General features: G+C 39.6%; 7 protein-coding genes across 14 annotated transcripts in view; 4 read left to right on the plus strand and 3 right to left on the minus strand.

The window, feature by feature from the left end:
* Chrac-14 (DNA polymerase epsilon subunit 3 Chrac-14) overlaps nucleotides 1-8773 on the minus strand; it is a 63642-nt gene extending 54869 nt beyond the window's left edge. The window contains exon 1 of the mRNA XM_076808796.1: nucleotides 8762-8773. The gene's annotated coding sequence lies outside the window, so the exon portion shown is untranslated. The remainder of the gene's footprint in view (nucleotides 1-8761) is intronic.
* Nucleotides 128-8801, plus strand: LOC143367169 (uncharacterized). Its single transcript, XM_076808771.1, has 7 exons — nucleotides 128-4548; nucleotides 4781-4874; nucleotides 4935-5133; nucleotides 5486-7546; nucleotides 7645-7971; nucleotides 8049-8219; nucleotides 8399-8801. Exons 1-4 carry the CDS (start codon nucleotides 4287-4289, stop codon nucleotides 5552-5554), a joined length of 624 nt encoding a protein of 207 aa, XP_076664886.1. The 5' UTR covers nucleotides 128-4286; the 3' UTR covers nucleotides 5555-7546; nucleotides 7645-7971; nucleotides 8049-8219; nucleotides 8399-8801.
* A 1281-nt stretch (nucleotides 8802-10082) lies between these two features.
* On the plus strand, nucleotides 10083-12842 carry LOC143367002 (uncharacterized). 7 transcript variants are annotated; one of them, XM_076808614.1, is made up of 6 exons: nucleotides 10083-10344; nucleotides 10442-10641; nucleotides 10848-11015; nucleotides 11102-11160; nucleotides 11255-12264; nucleotides 12378-12842. In XM_076808614.1, the coding sequence occupies exons 1-6, from the start codon at nucleotides 10297-10299 to the stop codon at nucleotides 12756-12758; spliced, it is 1866 nt and encodes a 621-aa protein (XP_076664729.1). In that variant the 5' UTR covers nucleotides 10083-10296; the 3' UTR covers nucleotides 12759-12842. The 7 variants fall into 7 exon arrangements, with proteins under 7 accessions (XP_076664729.1, XP_076664720.1, XP_076664737.1 ...); XM_076808605.1 differs by having other exon boundaries at nucleotides 10084-10344; nucleotides 11252-12264; XM_076808622.1 differs by having other exon boundaries at nucleotides 10085-10344; nucleotides 10869-11015; nucleotides 11252-12264.
* A 68-nt stretch (nucleotides 12843-12910) lies between these two features.
* On the minus strand, nucleotides 12911-14791 carry LOC143367143 (GPN-loop GTPase 3). Its single transcript, XM_076808728.1, has 3 exons — nucleotides 14239-14791; nucleotides 13869-14065; nucleotides 12911-13544 (listed from the first exon to the last, which is right to left on the minus strand). Exons 1-3 carry the CDS (start codon nucleotides 14281-14283, stop codon nucleotides 12941-12943), a joined length of 846 nt encoding a protein of 281 aa, XP_076664843.1. The 5' UTR covers nucleotides 14284-14791; the 3' UTR covers nucleotides 12911-12940.
* A 148-nt stretch (nucleotides 14792-14939) lies between these two features.
* Nucleotides 14940-16230, minus strand: LOC143367163 (replication protein A 32 kDa subunit). Its single transcript, XM_076808757.1, has 2 exons — nucleotides 15812-16230; nucleotides 14940-15708 (listed from the first exon to the last, which is right to left on the minus strand). The coding sequence occupies exons 1-2, from the start codon at nucleotides 16071-16073 to the stop codon at nucleotides 15215-15217; spliced, it is 756 nt and encodes a 251-aa protein (XP_076664872.1). The 5' UTR covers nucleotides 16074-16230; the 3' UTR covers nucleotides 14940-15214.
* Nucleotides 16231-16739: 509 nt separating this feature from the next.
* Psidin (phagocyte signaling impaired) lies at nucleotides 16740-22802 on the plus strand. Its single transcript, XM_076808467.1, has 10 exons — nucleotides 16740-16932; nucleotides 17059-17283; nucleotides 17371-17624; nucleotides 19373-19596; nucleotides 19676-19985; nucleotides 20091-20395; nucleotides 20469-20727; nucleotides 20816-21061; nucleotides 21136-21702; nucleotides 21798-22802. The coding sequence occupies exons 1-10, from the start codon at nucleotides 16872-16874 to the stop codon at nucleotides 22014-22016; spliced, it is 2670 nt and encodes an 889-aa protein (XP_076664582.1). The 5' UTR covers nucleotides 16740-16871; the 3' UTR covers nucleotides 22017-22802.
* An 823-nt stretch (nucleotides 22803-23625) lies between these two features.
* On the plus strand, nucleotides 23626-24914 carry LOC143367189 (replication protein A 32 kDa subunit-A-like). Of its 2 annotated transcripts, none has more exons than XM_076808815.1 (3): nucleotides 23626-23725; nucleotides 23807-24071; nucleotides 24265-24914. In XM_076808815.1, the coding sequence occupies exons 2-3, from the start codon at nucleotides 23813-23815 to the stop codon at nucleotides 24747-24749; spliced, it is 744 nt and encodes a 247-aa protein (XP_076664930.1). In that variant the 5' UTR covers nucleotides 23626-23725; nucleotides 23807-23812; the 3' UTR covers nucleotides 24750-24914. The 2 variants fall into 2 exon arrangements, with proteins under 2 accessions (XP_076664930.1, XP_076664936.1); XM_076808821.1 differs by having other exon boundaries at nucleotides 23648-23745.
* Nucleotides 24915-25318: the final 404 nt, after the last annotated feature.

Genomic DNA, 25318 nt, shown 5'->3' on the forward strand with positions numbered 1-25318 from the left:
TTCTTTAGTGGGGGCCCTTATTCCTCCCGCGGTGCTATTTCAAAAGCGAGAAACGCTCGCCCAGTCGCCGCCTGACGGTCGCGTCGCGAGATACTGTTATTTAAAAATCATTAGTTAAAAAAAAAAGTTAGAACCTTCATCTCATCAAGACGAACAAAGTAATGTAACACGCTTGTGGCTACAGTTCATATTTACTGAGAAACCGCATTTCAAAGTAAGCAACTTCAATTTTATATAATAGTATAGATAATATGCTGGGGGAACAGTTTAGCGATGAGTCACCCCCCGCGGTGCCTCACACAATGACTTCAAGAACATCGTAATTCGGAACATAATGAAGGAAATTACATGAAAAATTGATTTATATAATGAACTAATATATAAACCCAACCACTAAACTGATGAAATATAAAAATAAAAACACCTCAGATAGTAGAGTCTCAATTTAATTATAATTTATTTTGTACATAATTGATACACTTGATATACATCGATATTAATATTGATATTAACAACATTGATAATTCTAATAATGTAGCAGACAATAGTGTTATGGGAGGATATATTCGTGACATGCAAAATCCTTTTGAATATTATCATGAAGATGAAATTAAAAGGTGATGCCGATTTTTCGAATATACAGTTATCGTGTGCACTACCCAGCTACTCTGGTACAATGTCTAAAAATTCTATCCTTGGATCATCGACAGCCTGCAAGAAAGATGATGATTAAAAGAGTGGTACACTTTTATACACGATTACCCCTGTATGAACAATTTTAATTTTGGCGGTATAATGGTAATCTCGGATAGGCTGCGCCATGTTGCCGAAAATCATGAGTGGTCAGGATTGTACTGGATTACCACCAGTCGCGTGCGTTGCGTAGGCCTCAAACTGTCTCGAATACTCACACGTGCTCAACTGCTCACTGCTCAATCAAAAGTGAACTGTCGCAGAACAAAGTTGAACGCAGAGCAAGGAATTTAAAGTGACTGTACCACGTTGTACCTACATAGACGCAGTGATAGAAGCTTACGACAAATCCCAACATCTTCTAAACACCAAAAAGAGATACGTAATTATGAACAATTATAATTTGAAATTATGTACTTCGTGGAAATCGGTATATAAGACATGCTGCAGACGAGCGAGTTTTGTCTCGCGGGCATTTATATCGTATAAGACTAATAAAAGAATAAAACGCAGGAGGTAACGTTTGAAGTGTTATATTTCCCCAATAAAGCATAAAGATCATGCGTCATCGTCGTCAACGCGATGCAACATTCACGAATGTTTCTCGGCATCGTAGTTGTCCAAAACCTGTCTTGTTCAGATCACGACGCAGTCCTCGGAAAGACTTGGTTTATAATACCTCCAAGTGTCGATTTTTCAATACCTAAGTTGACGATCGCTAAATGACCGTTTGAAAACTCATTTGTCTGCCTCGGGCCTAAGGGTGTCCTGTAACTTCTATCTTATCTTGTTGGAAATTGTACCACTAGATTGGTGAAGGTTTCACAACGGAAATAACTCGAAACACGACATACATCGCACTAGTTTTGATAGTAACTAATTTGAGTATATATTATCCTAAATAATGATCGGAGCAAGACGACGACTTAAGACATCTTCCGAGACCTATTTCTTTACAATGTATACGTATGTATTTCTATACGTTTTTTAGTCGGGTGTCGCATGTTGTAATAAGCCGTATATTGACAAACTAGTTTTTTAGCCTGTCTTCGCCAGGCATTACTATCCTATGTAATAAGGCGCCTAAGATAACCACAATTTTGTTGAAAATCCCCCTAGAAACAATTTTCGCTGCGAAATACGAAATTTTGCAACTTTTGGGTACCAGAAGAGTACCTGTCTAATTAGTCTCCTGAAGGGAATTTGGGGGGCTTAAGTCACATATATGCCCAGATTCACTGCCCGGCGACATTTGAGACCCCCCTCCCCCCTAGAAACGAAATAATTCTCGATATTATTACAACAACTAATGTGTGACAAAGCCCCCGAATCCAAGAAATTTTTTAAGCTTATTCACTCTTACAACACCGCTTTTCCGTTTGCCTCCATGAGAGCCCTAATAAGGGGCACATTTCGACTTTGCGTTGAGCGCGCGTTTGTATCTCCACCACTTCTTGGAATCCTTCGGTCGAGAGTGAGAGAACTCGTGAGCGAGCGAAAGAGGACGAAAGAGAGAAAGCATGATACTTTGTCTCGCTTCGGCTTTCAGCTCGTGCTCGAGCTCAACCCGCGTGCGGGCCTACATTTGTATGCATTAGCGGCTAATACATTGTACATAACACCTGTTTTAGGCCACAGGGACTACCCATTATCGAATTTTCCAGGTTTTGCATTTTTTGCGGCATCTTTGGGTGCCGAGAAAACTTCATGCCGAATCTGAACCTTATACGTCATCGGGAAGTACGAAAAAAAAAACTCTGGAAAGATTTTGCTAACAAACGAACATCCACCTTAAGCGTCTTATTATATAGGATATTGAAGTCGACGAAGTCGTAATGACATATTCATCGTACATATATAAGTTTAGTCTTGACTCAAAATATTTACAAAAGATGGAAGTTTTTCCTCTTGCTATTTAGCCATACGAATAGAATCAGTTGCGAAATATCTGTGGTTGTGAGGAAAAACGCCGCATGTCACATGTTTTCACTTTCGAGATATTGTCGTTAATAAACACCTACATCAAAATTCAACTATATATAATAATGTGTGAAATATATACGTAAAAATGAATCTCATTGCCGAGTATTCCTCAGATACGTAATTGACGGATAAGGTTCAATTTTCTGAAAGTAGGTACGTTATAACTGTGCCCATGAAATTATATAATACTAGCTTAAAGTACCCGGCGTCGCCCGGATAAACCCCGGTCACAGAATGTCAAGGAGGTGAAATAAGGGGGAAGGAGTGGAATGTCCAGATTTCATGGTAGCCTATATTTTCCGCAGGGTTCTAGAGAATAATTATGCAAAATTTGGTCATTTCGCTGTTATTCCTGGATTTATTGTGACGTCCCACTAAATTTTTGTGGGTTCTAAACAGATCTGCTCACAATAATAGTTTTGGAGTTTTATTTTACTTTCAACTCTGTTTTTCAACTCTCCATATACCTCCACATACCATATATACCTACTCCATAATAAAAATAGGAGCATTAATTTGTTGAATATAGTAGTGTGGGGGAACCCTTTGTTCTCTTTTCTTCCACAGATTAACCGATAAGAAACGAATTTGCTCCACTTTTCCTGTTACCAATGAAGTTCGTCTTTCATTCACAATGTCTCCTGGCATTGAAAAGAGCCTCTCGCGGTATGCTTAGGGAGCATTTATTCCCAAGAAATTTATAACAACAGGAGCCAACTTTGGGAAACGAAATGCATTTTCGCTCCACCAATTTAAAACAGGTTTCCAAAGGTACAACTTTCTCCCTCATATAGGTTGTGATTTCTTGATTGAGTAATACATGTACATATGTTGTTAGTTTCCTGCTCCTCCTTAGCAATGTTGCCTCGAGATACTTGGTCGCAACTGAATGCAATAAACTCTGAGCTAATTTTTTTCTTTCTGCCGACGATAACATGCCCTTAACGCAAGGGTCCAGGATCACTGCAATTATTAGAGATTTGCAATCTATAAAATTAAATCTCTGGTTTAATATGGTTAATGATGTTTGTTTCAAATTTAGTGTTCGAGGGTTGGTCACATTTTCTATAACTACACTGCTCTCATTCAATAGACGTGCTCAGTGTAGCATCAGACTTTGCTAATACATATTCCTGGAAACAAAATTGCCAAGATAGAGCCAAGGCGAATGAAGCAAAACGCACCAGCGATTTACTGTCGGACCTCGACAAAAATGACAAAATTAATTCTGTTTGTTATTGCAAGTAAGCGATTAACTTTCATTTTCTTATTCTGTACATTTTCTGTAATGAAATGGTAAAACGCATCGATATGTTTTGTTCGCTTACCGATGATCACTCGACTTTTACTTATTCTTTTGACATAGGTCTTGTACGCAGGTCATGAATCTAATAAGTGCTTTGTACGCATTTGTACGCTCACCTTCGTTTCTGCAAAGTTATGTTTGTACATGTTCCTACTTCGAAACATGTTTTCATTTATTATACTCGCTTTCACAGCTAATGCATCTCGGGTGCCAATTTAATTTAAAGAAACTTTCCACACGTTTCCGATTTGACTTTGTTCAACGCTGCCGGTATCAGCACGTCCTGACTCTCTTTCTGCGGTGAATGGCGGACAACTGTGGGAATTTCGGGTGCACAGCCGAGTCGGCCAGTAGTGCCAGAATCGTGGGTTTGCGCCCACGGCTGCTACCACCACTCCACGACCAAGCGTACCCCCTCCTAGCGCCCGTACCGCACCACGCAAGCATACCTGTCCCTTCATCCGTGTGCCTTGCGCGCTGCCTGGCCGGCACTCTCCGCCAAGAATTCATTTCACCGAAATCCCAGAGGTTGGGTCGCAAACAGAAAATCGAAGGTTCAAATTCCGGTGCGAATATTCTACTTTTTTCATTAATTATTCTCTAACTTCTCTTTCTATATTCTCAATAGAATAAAAACTTGAAAACTGTTAAGTTACAAAGCATTTTCGCAGCTGGTTAATGTACGATGCTGGTCTTGTGCCTTTTGTATACATAAACAGAAATAATTCCTTGAAATGCTACGTGCAAAATAAGCTCCTTTCTAGGATGGACTCTTAAAATTCACGTCACAATGAACAGTTACAGAATCGGTGATTTCCGGTTCAGGTAAGCGAGCCACCCGCTCCGCTATTACGGTCGGTTTACCACTCGCACCCTGGATTACTGTAATGAGGTTTGAAAACAACATCGACTGTTCTCGTAGCCGTCGCAATAATGCCATTTATACCTACAGAAGAGTTTTACTAACCCACTCTTGGCCAACGACACTCTTTTCGGCATTGCTGTGGAAACTACGAGAAGGTGGTGGGCTTCTTCCATCAGGAGAGGATAAGGATAGGTCGAGATGGATAGAATGGATAGGATCGGTGAAGATACGCGTAGAAGCTGTGATAGCACCACTACAATACTATTGTACCTGTTTCGTAAATTATGTATGTACACGCCAAGGTAGGTGATACTGTACAAGAAAGAGGTCCAGCATTCAGTAATTTTCAAAACTACAGTTAGGCCAAGCGAGGATAATAAATAGCTTAACTTTTCCTTCCACATCTTCGTGCCAAATTTCGACGAGCGGGCAGCTGCTCGTCTTGTAAAATAACTTAAAATTCTGTCCTCGCTTTCAATAATTGCCGATGTCCTGTTAGAGTAAACACTCAGTTCGGGAAAGGCTGAAAGTCATAAAGTCATAAACTTTGCGCCGGCGACGTCGTCTTGACCCTGAGGGTTGCGCTTACCTACCTGTTAGATATGTATGTAATGTAAATGGACTATGTAATCGGAAAGCGTGCCCCGACCACCAGCCGAGAGTGGAGGGAAGCGCGAAGGAAGGACCAAGGACGGAGAGATGGCTGAAGGACAACCCCCTGACGAAGCTTGAGGAACAACACCACCTTGATTGGACGAAAGGATCCAGGGAAGGAGGCAGAGGAACACGCCGAAATTGGAGGAGTAGGGCGCTCGGAGGTTACAAGCGGGGAGTGATTTTGTAAAAACTTTAGATCGAACTTGTTAGCAGAACAGTCAACCTCTAGCCATTTATTAAAAATCAAACAGAATTTATCCTAAAGAGTTTCACTTTATTTCCATTCCATCGTTAAAATTCCCGCGTAACTCGTGAGCTGAGTGCTTCAGCGCTCCACGGGCACGGACCCATAGACATATATAGACGGAGCAGAAGCTGGGACTATTGGCGAGGGGAACGGTAGGCTTGGAGGGGAAAAGGCAGAAGTCAGATACAGGCACGTCGGCCCGACGTCGGGTTAGCTTCGGAAACATTCGGTATACATAACCACTGCGTTACCCGATTTGCCTGTATCGCTCCCCTTATCGCGAATCTTACACCCCCAAAAGGTGTTCTCTACGAGAACAGCTTTTCTAAAGTTAAAGTAGTTAAAGTAAAAAAAAAGGGTTACAACATGGATTATCACATTGTCCCAAGCATCATTTCTGAGTTTCCTTCTTCCCACCTTCCCACAGTAGCCGAGCTACTCAGTCCACCCGGGTTCCCATAGAAAGGTAACTCAAAGGGCCCAGCAGATTACTTGGCACGTTACAGGCAATTTACATTTGACGGTATACGACTTCTTCCAGTGACAAGAATTCATCTTAAATTTATCATTAATTAAACGTCCAAAATTATAAACAATTAATATGAGTCCATTCGTATAAAGGCTAACTTAAGTTTATTTATGTGAACTATTTTTACTTTATTAATTCCTATTATTATTTCAGGTGTGAAATCGTTAAATACAATAAAGAGTTTGTATGGCTCACTATGTGGGGTCAAACTTGGATACCTTTAGCTCATTAGTTAAACAAACATGATCTCCTATAATGAATTTATGGGAATTAACATTTTATCAGTAACATATTTGCTTTGCCCTGCCCTTTCAAGATTTTGGGGGGTGTTCCAAGTACAGGAGGAAATGCTGATAGTCAAAGTGTTCTGAGATTGTATGAATGTGTTTGGGAGATGCTAAACAGAAAATTAAATGGTTGGGGTTCCGAAAATTCAGACTCAAACATGGGAAGTAGATATAAAGGTGCAGAATCTGCATATGGATATGGATCAAGACAAGAGAGAAGAAGCACATCTTCGTATGGCAGATACGATTACTCATCTTCAACACGCAGTACAGTGTACTTAAATGACTCTGACTACGAGTATACTGCACCAAAAGGAAACTCGTCAAACTACATTGTCGATTTCCGAGATGTCGATGGCTAATGTTTTCAAAGATTGCATGAGGAATGGGGAATTTTGTGAATTAATAAGTCTTTACTTGTCTGAGAAGTAACTCGGTAATTGCTCAAGAGAAAGTTCACAAGATTATCTCTGCGCATGTAAAGATAGTCCTTACAGAAAATGATTCTGGGAAATTTGATGGGACTTTCTTTTAAAGTCTGCTTTACGGAGGATTGTGTCTCCTCTCCCATTAACATAGTCACGGACGGCCATGAGGTCGGCCCCACAAGCTTACGCTGGAAAAGCGCACACTCCCCCGCCAACACAACACCACATTCCACAGACGACAGAGCCGCTGAACCGTGCCTCCTCACGGGTCCAGGGATTACCAACCTGAGCGGAGCCTTTTGACAGAAGACCTTCCCGTTAGCCAACAGGCCAGGCAGAGCCTTGGTACCCACGTCCTCGAGGGTACGCAAGCCCCCTTTCCTAAGCTACGGGGATACTTGATGCCCTTCACCGCAGTCCTTCGGCTCCATCAAGTGTGCCATATCCCCGGTGCTTTCAGAGAGCAATCCTCCTCTCTCTATAATTTCCATTTCTCCTTTGTCTGCTGTATGGTACTCGTCGCTGTTGCTGTCCGTAGAGTAATGGTCTATGTTCGTAGGATAAATTTCGACTTCATTAATGTTACATAACTTTCCACATGTTAGAAGAACTTTGCCTAAGGCCTGCTCATTTCCTTTTCCTGTTATAGTCGTGTTCGTCCACGTCCTTAACTCCCACAGCATCTACAGGTGGCAAATCGTTGGCACCTACGATAACCTCCCGCAGATGTTCAGAAGAAACGGTGTCAATTTCGTCAGTTTTGATGTGGTGATTCATGGGAATTTTGATTTTATTTGACAAACTTGGAAGGGTTATGAGAAGAGCGTCAGCATTAGAATAAACTTCAGGGAGAGAAATGCGAATTATATATGGCATTAATAGATGACCTAGTGGATTGCATGGATTGCATCGTAGGAGATAAAACACCTCATTGCGGCGTTCCAGCTGACGTAAACCAGAAAGGACATTTGCAAGGGTTTGTATTACTGTTGCAAATTTATCATTTCAATATCGAATACTACTTCATTGTCAAATTTGCCTATTTGCCTACAGGGATACAAGGAACAAGAATTTCCCGAAGCCAAGTACGTGAAAGATCTGGACCTAGTGGACTAAATTTATGCAAGCATATGAAAAGATGGACAACGCTCCTAGCGAGATTTAAACGGGACATTTAATGAGTTTAAATTATTTGAACGAGAACATTCGTCAAGAGGTTGAAAGGTATTCAAGTTTCAGTTTCGGTTTCGCCGTTTCCTAGATTTTAACATCTTTCATGGATCGCGCAACATTTTAACGGTATAATGTGAAACGCAAACGCAATTGAACAGAATTGAAATATTTTAACAAACGTATGAACCCAAAATTGAACAATTAAACAATAAATAATATTTCTTACGCAGTCTTGTTCAAACGCAGTCTTGATTTTGCCGCCGTTGCCTCCACGAGTGCGCGTGAGCCTGGGAGAAAATTCGCTGCGTGGCCACCAGAACCCACACTCCTCCGATATTTATCCGCGTTCCTGAGGAAACCACGCCAAAACCCAGGAAAGTGGGGCTGCACTCCTTGATGGCGAGGACTCCTTGGTGCACGTCCACAAGCCGACAAAAGTATCCCACCGCTGTCACCAGTTTTGTTGCGGGGCCGGCTGGGAATTCTGACTGTTTCAGGGAATTTCAATGTGGTCCGGTGTCCGTGGAACCCAAAAGGATTCTGCTCGCGAATCGTGCGAAGTTGATTGAACAAGACAATTTGTAACGAATAACTTTGAATGAAATAAAGATTATTGAACTGAACTAAATTAAATTTTTGAATATTAACCAGAACTATCAAGAAACAAACAAAGATATTTAAAGATTGATCAAAAGTTGACCTTTATTACAACACGTCCGTGCTTTTACAACGTCGGAGAAGAATTGCCAGGCGAAGAAACAGGCTTCTTCGTACGTTCGTTCCTCTTTTTAAAACTTCATCCTTAACTCTTTAGACTTCGAACTTCGCGTTCTAAGAGCTTGCGCTAAACGCCGCTAGATCGAGAATCGCAACAGGCTAAGCTATGTTGCGTAGCCGTTTGGGTCCTCTGGATCCTTGGTAGGGAATTCGGGGAGGGTCGACGCCCGTGGAGTGCTTAAGCACTCTGCTCCTTGGACGCAGATTTTTGAATGGTAAATATGATGAAACTAGTAATAAGAACGGAATGAAACTACTTGAACTTAGTAAATTTGTAACTGTAATGGAAGAAAATAAACGATTTTAAACACAATTTCAATCTGAACAGAACTTTTATTTATACGACTACTCGTGATGGCTTTTCAGACTCAAGTGACGCTTTCTAACAATTCATCGCTTTTCCACCTTTTGTTAATTACCAAAATGTCTTAGATTCTAAGAGCCAATCGCAAATTTACAGATTTATTAGCTAAATTCCTATTCGTCGATCCGATTCCTTTCGGTTATCGATTTTTGCAAAAACGAGCGTTTAACCACATTGCACTGTAAATCCTTCACCTAGGCGAAGGGAGGAAGGTAAGATTCATTTATTCAAACACCCGTTTCCAAGTGGGTATCGATTAGTTTATAATCTTGAAGTCCCCTCATTAAAAGAATCTCTATTTTCAAACACCTCAGGCTTGCGCGAACTTCACCTTGTCTCCCTTTCCTATTACAGTCGTGTGATCCGATTCGAACTTCGTGCTTCTGAAGCTTATACTACACGCCGCTAGACGGGAGTCGCAACAGCTGCGATACACTACCTGGTGGCGAAAATCAGAACCTGGAGGAGTAGATCGTCACCAGGTAGCGTATCGCAGCTTTGCCAATCCCAATACGCGACTGGACGCATCGTCAAAAATTTCAAAGTCGATTTTCTTGAAAATGAAGCGCAATATGAAAAAATTGTATTCCTTTTCCTCGACGTATTTACTTGTCATAAGTAAAAAAGAAAGAATACGTTTTTTTCATATCGCGCTTCATTTTCGAGAAAATCGACTTTGAAATTCTTGACGTTACGTCTAGTCGCGTACAGGAAAACGTAGCTTAATGAAAATCACGGGCGATTTGGGCGTAAGTGGAATCCGCCCCAAATACACACTCCTTCAACCTCCTTCGAAGTAGAGGCTACGTATCTAGTATCTTCTTCTCCTAAGTTTTAAACATAACTGAACATAACCAACTTGAATATGAAAAATAAAAAGTGGGGCTACGTTTGTCGTTCCTAGTCAAACAAATATTATGGGGCGTTAAGAAAAATTTAGTTGAAAAGGTGATCGCAAACCTGTGAAAATTAAGAGGTGATTTTAAAATGGGCACTGTGGAGTACGGTTTCCCGATGATCGGGGGCTTAATGCCAGTGAGTTAGAAAGACATTTGAATAATTTAACGAAACAAGATTGTTTTGTTGACAAAAACTTGTGCCCGTCAGCTCTCTGATCGATTCCTTATTCTAGCAAATCCAAGCTCTGATAGCACCGCCGGTATCGGAAGATTCAAAAACAGCAAAGAATAAGAAGGACAAGGAAGAGAAGAGGCATCCATACTTTAAAAGACGAGGACGAGGTCATAATCGCGATATTTGCGATGCGTGTAAAGACGGAGGAGAACTTATATGCTGCGACAAATGTCCAGCATCGTATCACTTACAATGCCAGTGAGTTTAAAATTTTTTGAAATAAAGGAACTCGGAAGTCATTCAGGTTTCACTTTTTTTCCTACCAAAAGTTGCTGTAGCAATAGTACTGAAACTCGCATATCTAATGAGATACACGTAACTAGTTTGTTTAAGGTAATTTGTTTACGCCTAATCTTTTAGTTATGAGTTTAACTAAAGCTTGTGTGGTAACTGTGTTAGAACAGAAACCCATGGAATACAGAAAGGAATGAATTATTCACAGTTACCCAGCCGTGGATCCAGCAGATATACCTAATGGAGAGTGGTTGTGCTACACTTGCCGTTACGCATCGAAGAGGAACCTATTGGACAATAAAGGGAATGAAAAGAACAAGAAAAAGTCTGCGTTGGAGGTATTAGCTCTAGCGGCGTCATTAGTTAATCCCAGAGAGTTTGAATTGCCTAAAGAATTACAATTACCGATAATGTTTCCTGGTAGTAACAAGACGGATTATGTTTCGGGTAGAAGAGGAAAACAGCAAAGTGGAAATCACAATGGTATGGGTTTCTTTTTACCGTAGTCGTCGAATGATAAAGTATTCACTCTACTCTGTAAGTTTCACTGTAACGCAGCTTCCTTTTATCCTAGTAGGAAGAAATCATTGCCTCGACAGCAATCTAATGGTACCTTTACCAGCACGCTTGTGCTTTGAATGTGGACGCAGTTGCAGGAAAGCACCGTTGATCGCGTGTGATTACTGTCCGTTGTACTTTCATCAAGACTGTTTAGACCCTCCACTCACAGCCTTTCCTATTGGTAGATGGATGTGCCCTAATCATCCGAATCATTTCATAGACCAAAACCTATTGACATCGTGCAGGGTAACGGAGCGTATCAAGCTCTGGGACAAGTACGCTAATCAGCGGATAGATCAGCACGCAGTGAAGCTGGACTTTCTGCGTAAAGCTCGCGCGATAAATCCACTGTTTCGCACGAAGGTGAAATTAGAGGGTCGAACCAGGGTAAAAGTTCCCTGTTCTGTGAAATTCCATTACGAACATCCACCGGAACTAGATCCTATACGATTCTATCACGATTCCGTCATACGACCAGTAGTAAATACCACTAAACCGAAAGTCGCGGGAAGTAACAATAGCAAAGCTCCTAAAGTAGAATGCACAGAAATAAAGAAAATGGAAGAGTCGATGGATCTGGAAAAGGGGACTGATCCGAGTAGTGAAATAAAAGCAGAGAGCAACGAAGAAGAAACAGGTAACGAAACTGAATGTAAAGAGGAAGTAGAAGAAAATGTAAATGAAAATAGGTGTAAAGACGATAGCAGCGCTGAATATTATGCCGAACATTTTGGTTACGATGCGAAGGAAGGTGTACAGTTACTTGAAAGACCAGTACTGGAGGCATTAGCGTTACAACGATTGGAGCAGATATTAGATCCGAATGGAGAAGATTACGATAGTATTAATTGCCATACAGTGGCCAGAGCTGCGCTGTTTTCTTTGAACCACAAACCTAAGCCACCGACATTTATGATCCATAAAACGCTAACTATCGGAAGTGGTCCAAACTGCGATTTAGTTTTGTCCAATTATGGTAACTGCAGCTTTACATCTTCAAAGCATGCTATTATTTTCTTTGACGAGGTAATGATATATGAAAACGAACCATCCTTATTTTATACAATTGCAATGTACGCTTTCGGCAGGTATTCTTAAGCGTGATGCTAATTTAATTACTTGCTTTTCTGTGCTTGCAGTGTACAAAACGTTATGAATTATTAAACTATAGTGAATATGGAACGGTGGTTGATAATGTCCTTTATTCTTGTAATTATACTGGAGTAGTAAGAGACGAAATGAAAGAAGAAACCGATGAGAGAACGCAATCGATAACAAAAGAGCAGGAGACAACAGATGCGGTGAAAGCTATTATTAAGGAGAAAGTTTTGCATTCTCAAGAACAATCGGAGAGGAGAAGGGTATTGTGTAAATGTAATCTAGCAAAGTACGAGTCTAAAGATACGGACCACTTTGAAGAGGGCTGGGAAGGAAGTGCTATCGTCGCTCACGGGTCAACGTTAGCTTTTGGATGTCTCATGTTTGTATTTAATACGATAAATGCACACATGGAGCGGTGAAGCCTTGCATTGTAAATATTTCATTCTTTTCATGTACAGTTATTTTCATAAGCTAACAATAATTAAATTAATGAAACAAGTTTATCAGTTGCATTCAATTTCTATTTCTCATCCCATCGCCGGATAAGGAACAAATTACAAACAGATAGGTATTTCATAAAAGTATTTTATTAAATGAAATTTCATACGTTCGGATCGTAATTTATATCCGTATCGTTCTCTTCATCGGGTTCGTCAAAATCTCTTACTTTCACATCAGAGTCTTCTCCGTACTGAATAATATTATCGATCGTTAGCTTAATGTCCGCCATGCTGTCTTCGTCTTTTATGTTTAACGGATAAAACCGTACTAGACTATAATCTTCTATGAGCCTTCCTATAGCCTCGGTAAGGTGCCTGTATTTATCATTCCATTGATCTTTCTCCATATCTGCCAGTAGGCTATGAGGATCAGGTTCTAAGTACTTGTCTAATTGCTTTCTTGCGCTCTTAGACAATAAATCCATTTTACTCAGTATATTAATGTGTGGCAATTCTAAGTTAATCATTACGCTAAGCGCAGCCATTGTGCCTGACAGGAATTTCGATCCGTCAACCATAAACTGGCTGTCAACCAAGAAGATCCCACATATACGGAAATTCAGATTTTGTAGTATTGTTATTAACTGGCGAATGACTGTCATGTGTGTATATAACTCTATCTGGCCTGGGCAATCAAAAATAATGTAATCATCGTCCGTGTCACCTAGCTTTTCCTCTAACCATGATGAATTCTCTAATAAGTACCTACGAATGAAATTCTAAATAGAGCGTAAGTTTTAAAATAATCTACGTATACGGTAGAAACTCTAGTTCAGGGATTGACTAACTGGTGGCTCGCGAGCCACCAGGGGCACCTCCGCTTTGCTGCCACGCTGAACGGCCCTCTCCATACCTCCCAGACTCTGACGATCGCAGTCAAAAAGAGAAGGAACGAAGGAGGAATCAACTGTGATCGTCAGAGTTTGGGAGGTATAGAGGAAGACAGTTCAGCATGGCAGCAAGGCGGAGGTGCCCCTGGTGGCTCGCGAGCCACCAGTTAGTCAACTTTGCTCTATTTCATAAACTTACTCCATACAGAACACAAGCCCACCGTTAGGCCCGAATCGCAATTCATCATCTTCCATAGCATCGTCTAACTGAATTAATTCCCTTATATCGACTAAAGGTTCGTAGTTAAAATATTCCGCCGCAGGATCTAAATTCACTACTTCTAGCACCTTCCTTTCGTCAGCCGCATGTTGTTGCATAGCAGAACAATACGTAGACTATTTAGAAAAATAATTGTTTATTACTATATAAAACAGAATACTCTGTTTAATAGTGAAAAGTTTCTTTGCGTATTCATACTCTGATGGTATCAACGATAAATTGTTATCAAGTCTTAAATCAATTTTATTATTGAAACTACATGTTTAAATACAAAGGTAAAGAATAGTACCTTTCCGCTACCAGCCGGTCCCATTACAAGTTGCGCATACCTCATTTTCTTTGTTTATCATAAAATAAAATACGGTACAAGTCAAATGGAACCCACTTGCACGCTCCGATTGTTTTGACTTGACCATGTGTAATGATTCAAGGTTGTCAAACCTGATGATTTCGGCTAAGATAAGGTTAGGTTTGAACTCTCTGTATTTAGGTTAGGTTCTTCCCAATTTACATACACTTACATACCACTGAGCTTTTTAAAGATTAACATTTTAGGAATGTTAAGGATAAACTGAAATGTAAACACGAAAATACCAAAAACTGAAGTGACCAGATATTTTCTGTTCCAATGCGGGACAAGCAAAAAAGCAAAAAAAAAGGGTTAACAGACTTAAAAATACATACTTGCGATTATAAAGTGATACATTGAAACGAAATTAAAAATAATTCTTTTTTCACAACAAAAAAAGTAGAGGAAACAGTGACTTTACGCCATTGCGAAAATGTAAAAGGTTACATGTCCAATCTGGGACACTTTGCGCGACACTTTTCAATGCTTTTCAATTTGGGAGAAAGGGCTCAAATGCGTAACAAAGGGCTCAAATGCGGGATATTGGTCGCTTCACCAAAAGTGCATGTATCTGGTTCAACCAATGATTGTATCACAAAATTTTCAGACCCATATACAAATATGACAGTGCAGGTTTCGCATTATTCTTATTTACACAGTACAATATTTATTTTCTTAACGCATGCATAATACACTTCTTTCAAATAACATAAACGTGTGATGCGTATGTGTGGATTACCAAATACACGCTTATACATAGTTATTGTACAAATATAATTGTAGGTACAGCGTATAGACAAGACGTATCATTACTATCTTGCCACGTATGTACCACATTTTGATGATATAACAAATAAACACTGATTAAACCTAGACAATGTAAATGCTTCGTGAAAGGAAAAGGAAATATATAAACTTATGTTGTTTTAAAGCGATCATCTGTGCTCGTTGTGTATATATGACCTTCAGAAACCAGAAAGTCTAATATGTTATCTATCTCTCGCAAGATCCTTTTCGGTACTTGAGCTTTAATATCAGATCTGTCAATACCAGATTCAGTATCATTTCGCGCATGAATAATTTTATAAACTAAAGTTTGGTCTGCTGTCATTCCATAATAAGGAGAATCATCGCTTGGTTTCTCATTTCCCAAAGTATCATTCCTATCATTTACTAATTCCTTACTCTTGCTTGCCATTGCTTCAGCTTTTAGTGTCGCATATGTTACTTCGAGTATATGATTCGTTAACTCGTTCAAGTTTTGCAACGGCCACATTCGTAATATAAGAATGTGTCGATTATCGTTCTGCTCTCTGAGTAAACCGAGTACCCGAATGTAAGTGTTTACTTGCGTAGGGCGCTCCGATGATTTTTTGTCTGCTTCTAACCACTTCAGCGCAGTTATCGTGCCTGAATGTTGCAGGATTAGAATGATTAAATCTCATTTGCAACAGATCGATGAAATCAAAGTGCAGGGAAGAAACGTATGAGAACTGACTGTATTATATCGAACCTGTTTGATCCTCGATATCGAATGACATTTTCGTCGCAGTTTCTTCGACGTTACGTACTATTCCGACGATCGTAAACATACGCGCAGGAATGTCCCAAAATTTTGCATCATCAATCGAGAAACTAGACAATAAGTGCTTTATCATGACAGGGACAAGAGTTTGTACTCTTCGCGACTTTATGTCGTCCTGGCCTTCTTTACGGGTGTTATCTAAAAATCCACCGTCGAAGGTTGCGCTGGAGTTTAAATTCGACGACCACATAATGCTATTTAATTAACTCGGACTCAATCTGCTAAAAATTAACACGTTTCAAATGTTTTCATTACGAAATAACAACTCGACACTGAGGAGATGCGGGATGACGCTGGAAACGGGTAACGTTCGCTGGAATCAAATAGAATTTGCGCGCGAACCTATAATCATAAGTTATGCGAAATCTAGGTAGTTCTCTCAGCAAATACGGTCGAAAACTGTATACATATATCTATAGGTAGACCATAAAAATCTGACCATGAAAATTTTTTTATTTATTTTTCACGATGTTGAATACATAGAACAATATTGGAGCAATACAGAGTTCCGAGGGTTCTCAGTTGCTTCTGGTGCGAACAGCATTAAATAAAATAGCTCGTAAACTTGCAATTTTTAATTAAAATATAATTTTATGTTCTGAAACAGATCTTGAAACTTGCCCTGGAAATCAATTTTCTGCTTAAAAATTTCAAGACTAACTAATAAAGAATAAGTAAATGAAATAAATTATTTAGGGGCATGATGTTAAAAGTATTTCGTCTGCGTTGAACATTGGTTTCAATTGTAAGACTTTCTGAATTTTAATTGATTTACATCTTTAAAGTGTAATGTATTTCCCGGATTACGTGTCTACAAATCACGGTGATTTAAAAAAATAGTTGCAGATATTTTTGAGAATTCAAAAAGACGCGGACATAAAAAATTCATTGTAAATTTGCCTTGTGCTGTCATTGTGCACTCAGTGCCCTCGACGAAGGAATGTTTGCTCTTTCGGTTTGTTAATTTAAAATTACCATAAAAAGTATCATGGCGTCTAAGGCCCATGTGGAAAATATTGTTAACGAACGTCGATTACGTCCGATATACGGTAAATATATTGTTGATATTACTATCGGCGACGAACGCTTTCGATTTCACAGGTTTCCTACGAATCTGATTTCAATATTCAGCCGGTAATGAGGTTATGTAATAACACTATGCTGTGGATTTTTAGACTGGTTGGACAATGGAAATAATAAGAAAGCCCTTCAAGAGGCAGATAAAGTGCTTAAAAAACACCCGAGTAATCAGTGTGCCAGAGCGCTTAAAGCATTGGCTTTATTACGCCTCGGTAAAGAAAATGTATGTCAAGTCATTATGGACAAGGTGCGCTCAGAGGTGCCTTGCGAGGATTCTACTCTACAGGTTATGAGTATTTGTTACAGAGAGATGCATCAACGTAAGCTTAAATTACACTCGAGATGCAGTTGTCTATGTTATACTACATTGTATGCTAAATTGTAACTCTAAATTTGCTTATTTGTAGCGAACAAAATTAGCGAAGTATACGAGGCTGCTGCAAAAGCAGATCCATATAACGAGGAGTTACTGACTCATCTCTTTATGTCCTATGTTCGCCTTGGGGATTACAAAAAACAGCAACAAACGGCGCTTGCCTTATACAAATTGAAACCAAAAAATCCTTATTATTTCTGGGCCGTGATGAGCACAGTTATGCAAGCTATGCATGCGGATGAGAAGTTAGCAAAAGGAGTTATTTTGCCTTTAGCAGAAAGAATGGTTTGGGACTGAAATTACTACGTTATAATAGGATATGCCAGTCTATATTACATACATTAGATCCTTATTGGTCCCCCTAGGGGTTACAATCTTTCTATTCCTATACTTACAGCTAACTTAAGGGGTCATTCTGGTAATCACGCCGCAAAGTTCGGCGACATTCAGGCTTCTTTTCTCAGTGAATACAATGAATAGCAATGTCAAACTTTTTTTCATTTATTGAGCTACTTGTAATGTATACGGACCAATTTTTTAAATACACTTTTAATTGTGTTTTTTTAATGTTATCTGCAGTTCAAAATCGCGCCTTTGAAAAGAAATACCCCCCTGGCGGGAGTGATTTAAGCTCACAGACTCATCTGAAACAAAAAAACCAAGCTGATTCTTAATCGTTACGAGTACCGCTATCGCAGGTGCCAGAATTAGCTGCGTAAGTAAAAGTTTAACAAAATTGCGCGCATTCAAATTTCAAGTCACGAAATTTTCCATTCTTGAAGTTTGCGCGCGATTTTGTTAAATTTTTACTTACGTGGCTAATTCTGGCACCTGCGATAGCGGTACTCGTAATGATTAAGAATCAGCTTGGTTTTTTTGTTTCAGATGAGTCTGTGAGCTTAAATCACACCCGCCGTATTTTCAAAGGCACGATTTTTAACTCCAGATAACATTGAAAAGACACAATTAAAAGTGTATTTAAACAATTGTTCCGTATACATTATAAGTAGCTTAATAAATAAAAAAAAAAGTTTGACATTGTTATTCATTATATTCACTGAGAAAAAAAGCCTGAATGTTGCCGAATTTTGCGGGATTATCAGAATGACCCCGTAATCTAAGTCTTAGTCTACGCCTTTTTGTTCCGCTTGCAATCTTAGCCTACTTAGTCTACCCCTGCCTGCGTATGCACCACACACCCTGGCTTCTATTCGCCTCCCCCGTCATTTCCAACTCTACATTCACCCCATCATTCATCTCCCATGCACTTTCACACACGCCTCTCCTCACATCTATTCTCCTCTACTGTTCCTCTCCTTCCCCCTCAACCCCTAGCACCTGGCTCACCATCTCCTGCCAACTCCTCTCTTCCCCATCCCATATTCTTCCCACACGTGCTCCCATGTCTCCTCTCCCTACTCACATATCCTACACATCCGTTTTTCCCTTTCATCTCATTCCCTAACCTGTATCGCGCCACCCTCCGCCACCTACTTGGCGCACTACTCCCCCCGCCCCTTTAAATAACCCAGCACTCCCACCCCCTACACTACCCCATAGTATGAGGCTCATACTACCTATTGCATCCAGACTGCCCTTCTTTCTTTCTTCACCTCTCCTCCTCCTGCAATCTTCTTTCCCTACCTACTATAGTCTGATTTTCGAGACTTGAGACCTGAGGTCTCTTCTCTTCTCAACTTCCCTCTTTCCCTGAACCTTTCTACCTCCTCCACTGTCCATCCCAATTCCTCAAGAAACTGCTGCCTTCTCTCCTTCCAGCCCACTAAAACCTTTCCCTTCATCAGCCCTCTTTGCAACACCTCTCTAACCATGTACCTCTGTGTGCTCCTAACCATGCCCCTATCTACCCCCAGTACCCATCTCAGGAACCTTCTGTGCATCCCTTCCACCTTCTCCCTTTCCTTCCAGCTCTGCACCCCCATCCTGTACTCCACCACAGCCCGCACCAGCTTATCAAACAGAGGAAATGCCGTTCTATTTTAAAAGATTAATAACAAATTACTGAAAACTAGGTGTTGAAACTAATCAAGGAGGGAAAAGTGGAAGCAGAACGGGAAGTGCAACTTTATTTAATGATATTAGAGCTTCAAGGTAAAAGCGAGGAAATGTTAAATGTTTTATCGGGACCCTTAGCCTCGCATCTTTCGCCTGTTCCACAACAGCAGGCTGCACTTTTACTAAAGTTGGAACGCTTCCCCGAAGCAGCTAATGCATATAAGGAGCTCATCAACGAAAGGTGAGTTGAATATAGGATGTATACATTATTATCAGTAATGATATTTTAATATTACAAACTGTTTATGTATCGCGAACAGTAACGACAACTGGGCATATTACCAAGACTACCTTCTTGCGGCTCTTAAATTTCAAAAACCAGAAGAGTGTGCGCACTATCTTAATAATATCATAACTTCATCAGACAGAAAAGCTAGGGCCCCTTATCTCGCGATGTTAGAATTATTGAAACGTACTCGAAGCGAAGAAGTTGTTGAAAACACCGCCGAACCAGTGAACTTAATGCACCAGTATTTCTCACAGTTCGGAGAGAAAGATTGCGTGGTTGGAGATTTACGGCTTTATTTAGACTTACTAACACCTGCGGGCAGGTTACAGTTGCTCCAAAAAGTAAGAATAAAGTAGCAGAAACAATTACCAATGAAAAGAAAAAAAAAAAGAAGGCAACTTATCGGTTAGTATAAAATACTACTTGAGACATTTTCACTCTTTTAGATAGATGAGGATGTGAACGTGAAACCAGAGGGATTCCCCACTACCGTACCACAGATGCAGAGACACATACATTTGGAACAGCTACGTCGCGTTTGCGGTTTCCATCATTCCCAAAACGTAGACACAAACGAGCAAGAGCAATTGGTGGAACGATTGTGTAAATTATATGAGAAGAGTAATGAGCTATGCCCAGTTGAAGAAAGATTACCAACAGACTTTTGCCCTGCGGATTCTTACATCCTGTTAGCCACGCACTTGTTGCACGAGTTATGGTACAATACCAGCGAAGCATTCCACCTCTACAGGTAATGCCATGGTGAATGTACATGGCAAGTACATACACATAGAGAAACTGATTGTAAACATACATTTTTGTAGGGCAATGGCGTTGTTAGAACGCGCTCTGTTATCGAGCCCCGCAAATTTTCACATAAAAATTTTATTAGTGCGAATATATTTAGAAGCAGGATTGGTAGGCGCAGCGGATCATGCTTTCACGTTGCTGGACGTGAAGCATATCCAGTTGGATTCGCTGGGACATTTGCACGCACCACTACTTGCTCCACTTGGCCACCTTTCGTTGGCATGCACAACCTTAGATCAGTCTACCAAATTTTTTATCGCGAATTGCAAAGATGTATGTACAGTATATACCTAGTATTAATCAGCTTGCGAAGTAAAATATATTTCTTTGAATTTAATTCATCACTGTGATACGTGGCCAGAGTGAGGATCATCTAACGTTCGCCTACAAATATGGAAGTTTTGTAAAGATTCAAGAGTTCGTGGAGTTAAGGGAACGTTTGGAAAACTCCTTTCACTTCTTCATGAGCACCGTGGACAAGATGCTTCTAGAATTAAGTTGGTGTTACACCTCCGCATCGTTGTTCTCTACTTTAAGCAACATGCACATTCAACCTAGCGAGGAATCGGTTCGATTGAATTCTTTACGCGACAACCGTGATTTGGAGGTAATGCACGGCCAATTCATCATTCTTTGCAATGGCGCAGGGATTGAGGAGCTTAATACGCCTTATTTGGACAGGTTGTTCGTGGCTGGGAACCGTTCACGGAAAACGGAAAGGACCCTACTATGGAGGAAGATACGCGTGAATGCATGTCGAGATTACTCGCGGCGAGAAACGCGATATTGAAAGTCTTGGCGGCGTGTGCAACGCACGATACTCCCTCTCTTCTTACCCGGATGTCTGGCGAGCTGAAGCAACTGGACAGCGAGCAGATCCCTTCGATCCTTGAGAAATTCGAGTCTGAAGGGAAGAGGAACAGACCGTGTAGGCTGTTGGTTCCTATGGATGCGGTTGAACGATTACGCGAAGCCCATTACTCGGAGCAACTAAAAACGATCGCTCAGCTCGCAGAATCGCTGGCTCGTTCGGGCTATCCCGACTGCGAATGCATTCAGATGCTACGAGCATCTCCATGCCTTCAGACGTTGGATATCCCCGAAAGTGGCGTTCCGGTATCTTTTAAGCATTTCTTACTCAGAGCATCTACGTGTAGTGAATCCCTTGCGATTATAAGTGCCATATGTACTATGTGTGCGACGCAGTTGCAGCCCCAGACGCCACACAAGAAAAACGACAACGATCAGGTGAGATAGCAGCTCGGTCGAATCTCGGTCTTTTATCTGTTTGCCCGCATTGGATAATCCATCGTTCAATGTGATTGTTGATTGTTCTGTTATAGAGTTGGAGGAACATTACGACGTTACTTACTAAAAGGATTCAGAATTTCGACTCTGTGCTAACGGAGTTTGAAAAGTTTCAAATACATACAGGGTTAAGTAACGACGACAATGAAATATGTGCAACGATAATTAAACACGGACAAGCTAGTTTGGGGCAAAGTTGCAGATCGTTAAAGTCTCGGGTTCAAACCACATTGAAACTTCTGAACAGTTTATAAGCTGAAATTGTACGAACATTCTTGTACAAAGAATATCCATCCAACTATTTACTGATTTTTAAATCCGACCCATTTGTTGTGTACATTATTCTTCGTTCTAACCAATTATAAATATTGAGTGAAGCGTTTATGGTAAATTTACATCTTTTCAACGGTCATGATTTCGTATGGAATTCTTTAACATTTAGTAACTTAATCATTTCTCTCTTGTATAATTATGTTTTTCAAGGATATTTTTGTTGAAGCAAAACACACTGCCAAACGTACACCAAGTTCGGTTCCGCAATAGGCTAGCAACATACTTAATATAAACACTCCGCTTGTATCGCAAAGCACATTAAACAATCTTGAAACATACCTTCTGTTGATTTACTGATAATTTTGTCTATATTTTTGAAAAGGACAGAATTTTCAATATCTCTTGAAAATTGTTATGAAACTGTTTAGGATGCAACATTTAATAGCTTCTTATTTGCATGTTTCTTAGCGGTAGCAGTGTGTATTTCTCTAAAATAGGTGTATAAACTGTTTTATAGAGGATGCGCGTAACAAACTGCAATATTAATTTAAAAAAAAAAAGATATTGCAGAATTGATTTACAAAAAGTAAGCGTGTAAGAGCAAAACTCGTAAGTTTATTCATATCTGTTTTATATAGAAGCTACTTGTTTGTACTGTGCCTCCTACCTTGTTAATCATGTAATTTAAATAGTCAGTTAACTAAATAGTACGGAATTAATAAATTGTGTAAATTTATACGAAATTAAAGTTACTTTCTTTTAAATAATTCAGGACAGTTCTTTCTTTACTAATCTTACAATCTACTTTAACCCCATAACTCATATATGTAAAAGTAGCAACACACGACGTATGTAATATATTCGTTAAAAAATAAATTTCCATTTTACATACAGGGTGTTCGGCAACAGGTAGTGGAAAATGAAATGGTTCATTTACGTGACAAAATAAAACGAAATCAAGTCAGAGTCATTCACGTCATTCATCACTTTCTGCATTCAATGTCAGGGATTTTGGTGAAATTGAAATATTACGTAGTTCCCACGCAATTCGGGGGGGGGGGGGGTAAGTTATCATTTTTCTGGTTCCGGATTTGTTTAAAAGATACTTACAGCCTTTACAGGTGGTCGAAGTTTGCAATTTTTGTCTAATTTCATGAAACTGGTCAGTACTTACGAGTTTTTATCTCGGAAACTATTTATCGTATTTATGCCCCCTTTTTTATTTTAATCTAGAAGGTTTGACTAATTTGAATAATATTGTTTCAAGTTGAAACATCATTTTTATAACCTGGAAAATTATAAACCAATTTTTTTTTGCATATTTCTCCTCGAAGGTGGGGTGTTTTTAAATTTTAAAAAATATGACCATATTCATTGTAATACTGTTTACAAAATAAGCTTTTTTATAGGGTGGCATGTTTGAAATTGAAGTAGCAAAGAGCAAAGAAGCTGTAGAGTGTGGCTAAACAACTCCAATTTGAAGCTCAAGGACACGCTGCTCCGGCGTAGTGTGCGCGAGGTGGGGGAAATTCTCGAGGGAACCCGTCCCCGATCTGGCATCACGATCACAGGTGCGCAGTATGCGTGAATCGGAACGCACCTTCCTTAACCTATGTTGCACTAGCAGCGCCGACCGACTGGTCGCAATCCCAAATATTAAGTACATGTAATTCAGTGAACGATACACTTGGTAGTAGTAGTCTATACAACGTAATTATATAAATCACTGAATAATAATGATCAATAGAAATTAATGATTCTTTAATTACAGTTGATAATGTGGGATAACCTTAATAGTAGCGCGGAAAACACTACAGGCGGATTTTTGAATGATAGTCATGGTGCGACTAGCGGGCAGAGGGGAAACGTTAAAAGGGGCGAAAATATTATTCCTGTTATGATTCGGCATTTGACACGTTCTTGCGCTGATCTGAAAATTTGGGGTATGTCCGTTCGTATTATTACATTCGTAGGAATTGTACGACAGATCCAACGATCTACTACGAAACTGACTTACGGCATCGAGGATGAAACAGGTATTGGGAGATAAAGTTGCTCAAGATATAAGTTACTAAAAGTAACTAAAAACTCTTAAGAATTAAAAAAATAGAAATTTGTTATATTTAAATTATGGGAGTTTAAATAACGATCCACTGCACTTTTGTAATTTCTTATTGTGATAGAGAAGTGACGTAAAGGAAGAAATGATTATTTTCATACCGATTGCAGGTTGCATTACAGCGTTCCATTGGTTAGAGGCTGATAACGAAATAGCTAAGTGTACATTGAATTTGAATTCTTATGTACGAATATATGGACACCCAAGAGAAGAGAATAACAAGACGCATGTTCTAATTTTAAAAATTCTTCCTTTATTGAGTTTGAACGAACTGACTAATCACTTATTGGAAGTAATACATGTGATGTTAAAAATGCAAAAAATAAGCAATATGGAGAACGAAGGTTCTAACGCAGCGCAAATGAATAATGTTTGCATGTCAGACAGCAATCTTAGTGGATTGACCACAGAGCAAACCACAGTCTTTAAGATTATTCAAACAGAAAATGATACTGAAAATGGGATTGCGAGAGATACTCTTAAGATGCGCGTGCCACGGAACATTGTGTCAATCTTAGACAATATAATAGAATTTCTTACAAGTGAGGGACATATTTATACTACGCTCACAGATGATCATTTTAAGACAACTTAGTTATATTGTAAAAGAAATTATACTAAATAACTGTTGACAATTTGTTATAAAGATGAATTTTATTTTGTAAAATAGATACATGAAATTTCGTACATGAATCCTGTATGTACATAATTACATTTGAAATGTATTATATTCTACGTATATTATATAAATTTTTTCGTATTCTCTTATTTATATCTGTTTCCATTAAAGCTGGTCCCATTATTCTAAACTGATACTTTTTTAATATCGGGAGCATTCGCTTATGGATAAATTTGTCTAAGAGATACCTGTTCACCGATCTCAATGAGGTTTGAATATGTTGTAGAAGTTAACGTTACGAACAACTTTTTCCTTATATATATAATCGGCGGTCGGCTTAGTTTTCGAGATATTCATTAAAATATTTTGGTATTCGGAATCAAGTACATCTGTGTTGATTGTTCCCGAGATATCGATGTAGGTACATACAGTATTTTCTTGTTGAGGGTGGTTGAAGGCTCACTGGTCGCAACCGGCGATGAGCCCGGTATCGTGAACAGAGCTCCAATTCCGAGCGATCGTTTCTCGCTTCTTTCTGGCCGAAG

This window comes from Andrena cerasifolii, chromosome 1 (assembly GCF_050908995.1).
Source record: "Andrena cerasifolii isolate SP2316 chromosome 1, iyAndCera1_principal, whole genome shotgun sequence".
NCBI classification, from domain to species: Eukaryota; Metazoa; Arthropoda; class Insecta; order Hymenoptera; family Andrenidae; genus Andrena; species Andrena cerasifolii.

Bases quoted from the DNA above. Each gene is read 5' to 3' on its own strand.
- LOC143367169 (XM_076808771.1), top strand. From the start codon at position 4,287: ATGGCGGACAACTGTGGGAATTTCGGGTGCACAGCCGAGTCGGCCAGT. The intron at 4,875-4,934 runs GTTTGAAAACAA...TTATACCTACAG, and splicing joins CCCTGGATTACTGTAATGAG to AAGAGTTTTACTAACCCACT. The intron at 5,134-5,485 runs GTATGTACACGC...GTAATCGGAAAG, and splicing joins GTACCTGTTTCGTAAATTAT to CGTGCCCCGACCACCAGCCG.
- LOC143367002 (XM_076808590.1), top strand. From the start codon at position 10,297: ATGGGCACTGTGGAGTACGGTTTCCCGATGATCGGGGGCTTAATGCCA. The intron at 10,642-10,885 runs GTGAGTTTAAAA...AATTATTCACAG, and splicing joins TCGTATCACTTACAATGCCA to TTACCCAGCCGTGGATCCAG. The intron at 11,161-11,251 runs GTATGGGTTTCT...CTTTTATCCTAG, and splicing joins GCAAAGTGGAAATCACAATG to TAGGAAGAAATCATTGCCTC.
- LOC143367143 (XM_076808728.1), bottom strand. From the start codon at position 14,283: ATGAGGTATGCGCAACTTGTAATGGGACCGGCTGGTAGCGGAAAG. The intron at 14,066-14,238 runs GTACTATTCTTT...TTTTCTAAATAG, and splicing joins GACCGGCTGGTAGCGGAAAG to TCTACGTATTGTTCTGCTAT. The intron at 13,545-13,868 runs GTAAGTTTATGA...TTTCATTCGTAG, and splicing joins GGGCTTGTGTTCTGTATGGA to GTACTTATTAGAGAATTCAT.
- LOC143367163 (XM_076808757.1), bottom strand. From the start codon at position 16,073: ATGTGGTCGTCGAATTTAAACTCCAGCGCAACCTTCGACGGTGGATTT. The intron at 15,709-15,811 runs GTTCGATATAAT...TGCAACATTCAG, and splicing joins CGATATCGAGGATCAAACAG to GCACGATAACTGCGCTGAAG.
- Psidin (XM_076808467.1), top strand. From the start codon at position 16,872: ATGGCGTCTAAGGCCCATGTGGAAAATATTGTTAACGAACGTCGATTA. The intron at 19,597-19,675 runs GTGAGTTGAATA...TATCGCGAACAG, and splicing joins AAGGAGCTCATCAACGAAAG to TAACGACAACTGGGCATATT. The intron at 21,062-21,135 runs GTAATGCACGGC...TTATTTGGACAG, and splicing joins GCGACAACCGTGATTTGGAG to GTTGTTCGTGGCTGGGAACC.
- LOC143367189 (XM_076808815.1), top strand. From the start codon at position 23,813: ATGTGGGATAACCTTAATAGTAGCGCGGAAAACACTACAGGCGGATTT. The intron at 24,072-24,264 runs GTATTGGGAGAT...TACCGATTGCAG, and splicing joins CGGCATCGAGGATGAAACAG to GTTGCATTACAGCGTTCCAT.